Source organism: Miniopterus schreibersii, assembly GCF_964146895.1.
Source record: "Miniopterus schreibersii genome assembly, chromosome: 21".
NCBI lineage: Eukaryota > Metazoa > Chordata > Mammalia > Chiroptera > Miniopteridae > Miniopterus > Miniopterus schreibersii.
In genome coordinates, this window is record NC_138123.1 from 12,036,517 (window position 1) to 12,043,499 (window position 6,983).

At 56.6% G+C, this 6,983-nt stretch overlaps 1 protein-coding gene across 1 annotated transcript in view; it reads left to right on the plus strand.

The window, feature by feature from the left end:
• The window catches only part of GALNT2 (polypeptide N-acetylgalactosaminyltransferase 2), a 149,156-nt gene extending 142,640 nt beyond the window's left edge, over positions 1-6,516 (plus strand). Inside the window, exons 15-16 of the mRNA XM_081124220.1 lie at positions 1,494-1,613; positions 3,906-6,516. Coding sequence (XP_080980346.1) covers positions 1,494-1,613; positions 3,906-4,061 — 276 coding nt within the window. The 3' untranslated portion in view covers positions 4,062-6,516. The remainder of the gene's footprint in view (positions 1-1,493; positions 1,614-3,905) is intronic.
• Positions 6,517-6,983: the final 467 nt, after the last annotated feature.

A 6,983-nucleotide genomic window follows, 5' to 3' on the forward strand; every position in this document is an offset into this window, starting at 1 on the left:
GAGGCTGGGAGCAGGCGAAGGGGCGTCACCCGTCCCTGGCCGGCTGCTGCGCCTCTGCGGCTCCGGCGCTGGGCACCTGCGTCCCCGTGGCTGGTGAGGGCAGGCGTGCTGGGTGTCAGTGCTTTTCTCAGCTGACTGTTCGTTCCAGGGCGACTTTGTGCTAAATGGTGGGGCTTCTTGAAAAGTTAATTCCTTCTCTTACCCTCCCCCTGAGAACAGAAAAAAGGAAAACAGTTTCTCCTGTTTAAAACAGTTTAGCGCTTGAAATCACAGACTACCTTGGTTACCACTGTGTTACCCTTTCTCCCGGGGAGAGCGCGCTCAGGGCAGGGCCTGGCCTGTCTGTTCGCGGCCGTGTGTCCAGCCCTGTGGGAGCACCTGCGGCCGTGCAGGGCACAGTCACTGGGTGGATGATGGACTGATGGGTGGAGGGAGAGTGGACGGACGGATGGAGGAGTTGTAGCAGCTTTTCTGGGCCTGTAGCAGGAGGGGGGATGGGGTGGGTAAAGGGGTCCCGTGGGAGACTCAGTTGGAAGCTGTTTCTGGATCCTGAGGGCTCACTTGGATGTTGACTCCTTTGAAAGGGTCAACCCTGGAGTGACGGTCAGAGGCCTCACCCTCCTCTCCTCCTGCGGCCCTGCCCAGAGCAGGCTCCTGGCCTCCCCTGCCTGCAGCCACACTTACCCTCTCCCTTCTCAGGCTTCCTTTAGGATGCAAAATAAATGGTTGTGCTCTCACCTCCCTCCCAGCCCTTAAGGGGTGCGTGTGAGTATGTTGAATGTGTGTATGTATATAGGTTTGTTTGTATTTTTAAAAATCATGGGCAAGTCACTTCACTCCGTGGCTCAGTTTTCTCATCTATAGAATGGAGTTAAGAATAGACTACCAGGGTCTGTTCTCTAAAGGGCTTAAGAGAGTACTTGGCACATAACAGGCGCCTGCTGTGAGCTGTGTGGTGTGTGTGTGGATACACAGCCATTCCCGGGGCTCAGAGGACCTCCTGAGCGTCAGGAGGTCAGCTCTGCCCAGTTGTGAGGCTCTGCACTATGCATTTCACTTACACCTGCCGTGTGTCAAGTAGAATATTTACACATTGCAATCCACTTTCACAAATGCTGATGCAAACCACACCTGCCTGAGGCAGAGTCTTTCCAAAATAATGTGGCTGGAAAGTGGACCCTGAACAGTGCACCTGTGACCCAGCTTGAGCAGTGTTTACAGCTCACACTCAGTGATGGAGAAATGGGTGTGGCAATCTCATTTGCATTTGGGGCTAAAATAGGTGATACTGTTCCTCTTACTCAGGTTCCCTGAGCACTGAGTGCTGATTATGGGGGTCCCCGGGCGCCCCCCCCCCAGTTGTAGGCACAGTCATTTGATGGCTCTGAGCCGGTGCGGTCTCCCTGTTTCCCTCTCGGGGCCCCGCTTCACCTCTCTCACTTCCCAGCCCTGCGTGGCGCACGCCTCTGACCAAGTCCGGTTTTATGTTCCAGGAATGGGCCTTGACCAAGGAGAAGTCGGTGAAGCACATGGACTTGTGTCTGACAGTAGTGGACCGGGCGCCCGGCTCGCTCATCAAGCTGCAGGGCTGCCGAGAAAACGACAGCAGACAGGTACGCTTCTCGGCACCCGAAGGTGCCAGTGCCGGACTCCAACCCGCCGGCTGCCCCGGGCTCCGCGTTGCCCACTTACGTGACTGATGTCCAGCTGCCTTATTTGACTTAAGCTCCTTGCTCCGCTGGTAACCCCAGCACGGGATAGAGTTCCCGGCAGGTGGGAGGCGCACTCAGTGGATTCAGTGCTGGAGTGGCTGTGGGATCCTGATGGCTGTGAGCGGTGTGGGGCGTGAGTGTTTGAAGGCTGGTGCATCTCCCGCGTGTGTCTGAGTGCCAGGCACTGTGGCCCGGACCCCATCACTTTCTGCTCCATCAGACCTCCGGCATGTGGAGACCACAGGTGTGGCGGGAGGGACAGTCACAGAGCAGTGACCTGTGGCCCGCAGCTTTTCTGTCAACGGAAAACTCAGGGCGGGCCAGCAGGTACGCAGCCAGAGCCAGCCACACCTGAGAGCACGGCTCAGGCACAGATGGGAACAGGTGGCTTTTCTGGATGCGTGGCAGGTGTGAGGACCCATTAAAGTGATCACCCTGAGACTCAGCCCATTAGAGAGGAATGCTCCTAATTAGAAAGCAAGGTTCCCAGTAACGTTATAGTCGGTCCTTGGTGTCTCGGAAGTTTGCCCTACCCCCGACAGTCCTCTCAGAGTGACAGTCCGAGCTGATAGGACTGCCTTCCAGAGGCCGCAGGGGCTGGTGCTTTTTAAAGGCCTCCGTTGAGCAGATGCTTTGACACATGACAGACAGCCCTTCCCGAGAGGGAATCAGACTTCATTCATCCATAGTCTTTGTCAAGCTGATTGCTGGCCACTCAGGGTGACGTTGGATGTTGGCAGCTGTGCACACACTTTCCATGACAATGGAGACCAGCAGCACAGGGAGTGACAGTCGGCAGAGGTGGAGCCAGAATGAGAGGGGATGGCCTCCCAGCGCTCACCTGACGGCCCTGAATTTCACTGTTGGCAGGAAGGCCAGGTTAGCGGGCGTGAGCGCCTCGGGGCCCTGAGAGCATCATCACCCGGATCCTGGTGTGGCAGGTCCCGTCCTGGGGCGCTGGCTCCTCTCTGCCTCACCCATTTGCCCTTTGAGAAGAGGCTCCTCAGCTATTTTTATCTTAAAGCTGCACTGTCTCGCCAGTTGGAATATTTGGTTTCCAGGCACGTCTCCGTGCTCGTATCATGTGTACATTTGCAGAGTCAGAGCGGAAAGGGAGGCGAGAGGAAGGAAATTCACTTCCACAGCATTGAAAGGATTTGCAAAACTACTTAGGGAAAGGAGCGCCAGTGCACACAGCGTAAAAAATTAATTAGTCACAGACCACATTAGTGAAGGGAGAGCGCTGGGGGAAAGAAGTGGGTTACTTTTTTATTATGAACAAGCATTAGATATTTTTACATGGGGATAAACGACAGGTGAGAGGTCCCTAGATGTCTATAGGCTGGATCGTGGGCTTTGTCTTCTGACTTGGTGGGCTGAGGTGGGTGGGTTGGTGAGTGGAGCTTGGTTGGTTGGTAGGTTGAATTTGGCTGGTTGATGGGTTGATTGGTCGTTGAGTTTGGCTGGCAGTTGGTTTGGTGTTAGTGGGGTGTATGTGGACACACATTAGTAGGAGACATTATACGCTGTATTTTACAAGTGGGACATTCAGAACTCAACAAAATTGTTCGGTCCCTGCCACGCAGAGCACTGGGGACTGGAGGGTAGCTGAGACCAGCTTCTCGCACCCAGCTAAGAGCTCACACACTAGTAGAGGAGACACACAATAGAGAAGTAGGTTCTTGAACTTGATGTTCTGTCCACAAAGGCTTCTCGTGTTTTGACCTGACACAGCGCCTCTGGTTCACCTGAGCATAGTCCCTAAGTGGGAGCCTGGAAGTGCCCAGACCAAGCTCCCGGGCAGGACTGGGGCTCCTGGGGCTTCTTTCTTGGGGTGAAGTACAAGACCAAGCCTCCTGGTGAATGGATGCAGATTCCCTCAGGAAAGCACTGGGGCTTGGACGAGGGGACACCCAGAGCGGGGACGGGATGGGGCGAGAGGAGTGGTCTTTAGCGGCCCAGAGAAGAGGTTTTGAGTTGCAAATCAGCATGGACACGGGTTTCTTTCCTGGGCCCTCAGCAGCACCTGCGGCTGCTTCGTCTTGGGGCTCTTGCCAACGCCCATCCTTTATGGTCAGAAACCAGAAAAGCGTGTTTGTTGGTTTTTAATGCAGCCCCATGACCCTGTAAATGGACCCTTTCGGGCTCTTTCGTTTGCGCTCACACCGGGAGGCGTTCTCCTGTCTTTTGCAGAAATGGGAGCAGATCGAGGGCAATTCCAAGCTGCGGCACGTGGGCAGCAACCTGTGCCTGGACAGCCGCACGGCCAAGACGGGCGGCCTGAGCGTGGAGGTGTGCGGCCCCTCCCTGTCCCAGCAGTGGAAGTTCTCGCTCAACCTGCAGCCGTAGGCGCCCGGGCCGGCCGGCTCCCACACCAGCAGCCTGAGTCGGATGATCGTGATTTGGATTCTGTTCTTAAACTTTCCGCGAAACTACATACCTCAGTATTCCATCATGGTCTGGAAGTCGGACGCTTCGGCAAGGCACGGGGCTGGGCGGCCACGGGAGAGGCGGGGAAGGGAACTGCCCCCTCCAGCCACAGGACGCGGCCAGGTCCCCTGTCCGGAGGCCACGGCCGCCCCTTCCTTCCCGGCTTCCTCCTGGTCCTCGCCCAGACGCTGAGGAACATCCCCAGCGACAACAGGGATGTGACAACGAAGGCCTGCGGTTGGGGGACGGGCGGGGGAGGGGCGCCATGGCTCCGATGCAGCGGGGAGCTCTGGAAACCTCCACCTGACCCTGTCGCGAGCACGCGTGGCCCGCGCACTGATGGCCACCTCGCAGGTTTCTGTCTTCCCTTTCCCTGCCCCGCGGTTCCCAGCCGCAGACCCCCGCACACAGCGTACTTGCCGCGTTTGAATATGAACTTTTCTATGGCGGGACACTAAATATAAATATATATACCGAAAGAGCGTACGGTCAGTTCCCTATGGTTTCTGTAGGTCCTCATCTTGTAAATTCTCACGGAGCAGCGCGCGGCCATGTGGGGTGGACGAGCCCTTTGGGGCCTGGCTCTCCCGGAGCAGAAGTGACCTCCGCCCCCCGTGAGTGGCCTTAGTGGTGGGCAGGGGCCGCGGTGGCCGGCTGGGGGCCCGGAGGCCGGCCTCAGCCAAGTGTCTTTGTTTGACTTCAGCGCGGGAGCCACTGCTCTGTGTTGGAATCCACTTTTCGTGCCCTTGGTATCTGTAAACCTGGACGGGTTACTTATTTTAACAAATATTGCTTTAGGTCTTTTTAAATTGAATTTTTTTTCTCTAAGGAAAAAAAAAAAAACCCAATCCCACAGCTCCCAGTGACTGTCAGAGGCTGCCACGGGCGGGGCCGGGCTAAGGGTGAGTGTCCTGGTGAGCCGGTGGCCCTGTCACCAGGCCCTGGACTCTGGCCTGCCTGTTCTGCCCCTCCCAGGCCCAGGGGGCGCCTCAGGAGCTTTGGGTCAAGAATCAGGAAGGACGGAGGCCGACCCGCCTGCTCGCTGGTGCCGAGGCCTCGGCCCGAGGGTTAGGAAGGAGAAGTCAGAAGAAACCACAAGACAGTTACGAGCGAAAAGTAACAGGAAGAGATACCTGGGCGCCTGCCTGGCCGCCCAGGGATGCCCGCAGAGCTCTCCGAGCCCTCCTTGTCTTTGCCGTGGCCCCACCTGCAGTGACAGACCAGCCCCGGCCCCCTGCAGAAGGCTCCCTGGCCGCCTGGCCACTGCCCCCCTTCCCTCGCCCCCTCCCACACTCATGCCAGTCTCAGGCTGGCCACGCCCACAGCCCACCAGCTGCCAGGCCCCTCTGGGCGGGACGGGCAGGTCACAGAAGCGGCCCTGGAAGACCCTGCTAGGTTGACACTGCCACGAGCCACTGCTCCCTGCTCATTTCTTTTAGGAGAGGGAACATCGTTGGCCCCCTTCCTCCACGCGTCTGCTTTATGACAGTGGATTGGGCACGGGAGCGTGGCTGGGGGCTTTTCCCCGCCTCCTCCCTTTCGCCCCTGCCAGGCAACCAGGTGTATGTCAGTGGCCAGGGAGGCTGTGGCTGGGTGACCGCCACACGTAAGTCTTCAGAGGCTGGTCTCGACTACAAGTAGGCCCCTGGGGAGAGTCACGTACCTGTGTAAGGCCGTCAGATTGAAGTGGGGGAGGTGCCGATGCGCTGGGCCCGAGCCCTGCCTCCCATCCTCAGACGTCAGCGCTGTCACCTGCGAGCAATTACTACTGTTAGAAAAAAATCCCACTCAAGGAAAACAAATCTGGCTTAGACGGAAAACAAGTTCTCATCAGGTTCTTGACGACCCTTCGCCCACACACCCGCCCAACCCAGAAGTCTGACCAGCGTTTCAAAGGGGACCGGCACACGCAGTCCCTTGGGGGGCACTCCCTGTCCCAGAGCTGGTGGGCGCGGTGGCCTTGGACAGTGTGGGTGTTGTGAGCGGTGGCCGGGAGGGCCCCCCGGAGGCGGGCTATGTTTACATGACACAGTGTGCCAAAGTGACTTACTGCGGTTGCTGTATTTTGTAGTCATCGGGGCTCTCCTCCCCCTCCCGCTCCGTTTTTACAAATAAAGATCCTAAGAGCCCGTCGGGCAGCGTGGCGCAGCTGGTCGTCTTCTCTGTGGTGGTCTTTCTTATGTCCTCATAAAAGCTAAAATGATGGTATCTGTGAGTATGTTTTGCAAATTTCAAAATATAGTTTGGTAATTTTTTTTCCAGTTGATTTTTTAAAAGAACTGCTGTACAGAGCTTGTACTTTGTCCATTTTATAGATGGAAACCATCCTTGAAAATTGTTTAACTTAAATAAAGAGAAGATACTTTATAGATAATGCTCCCCGGTGGCAGCTGCGGTCCTTCTTGGTCTTGGGGGAGGGTGCATGTGGCTGGTGTTAAAGGACAGAGATTATGGTCCGTCGGCTTCGGGGGGCCCAGCTCAATCCCGTTGCTTACCACGATTCTAAAATGCATTCACCTCTTACCACTGCGCCTTTTTGTTATTTGTAATAATAACTTACCATTTGTGGAGGGTTTATGATGTGCCAGGCAGGCAGCCAAGCCCTTAAATACATCGTCTTCTCACGGTGACCGGCGAGTCGTGGTCGGGCTGCACTTTACAGCTGGCTGAGGCGGCGGGTGCCTGAAGCCCTTAACCTGGCTCAGGGCCAGGGGCTGACCTGCTCAAGGTCATGCCCCTCCTGGGTACTCACCTGGAGCCAGTTCCAGGCGCCCAGACCCAGAGCCTACCGTCCAAACCGGGTAGGCCGAGGGAAGCACAGCTTTTAAAGTGTTTAAAATC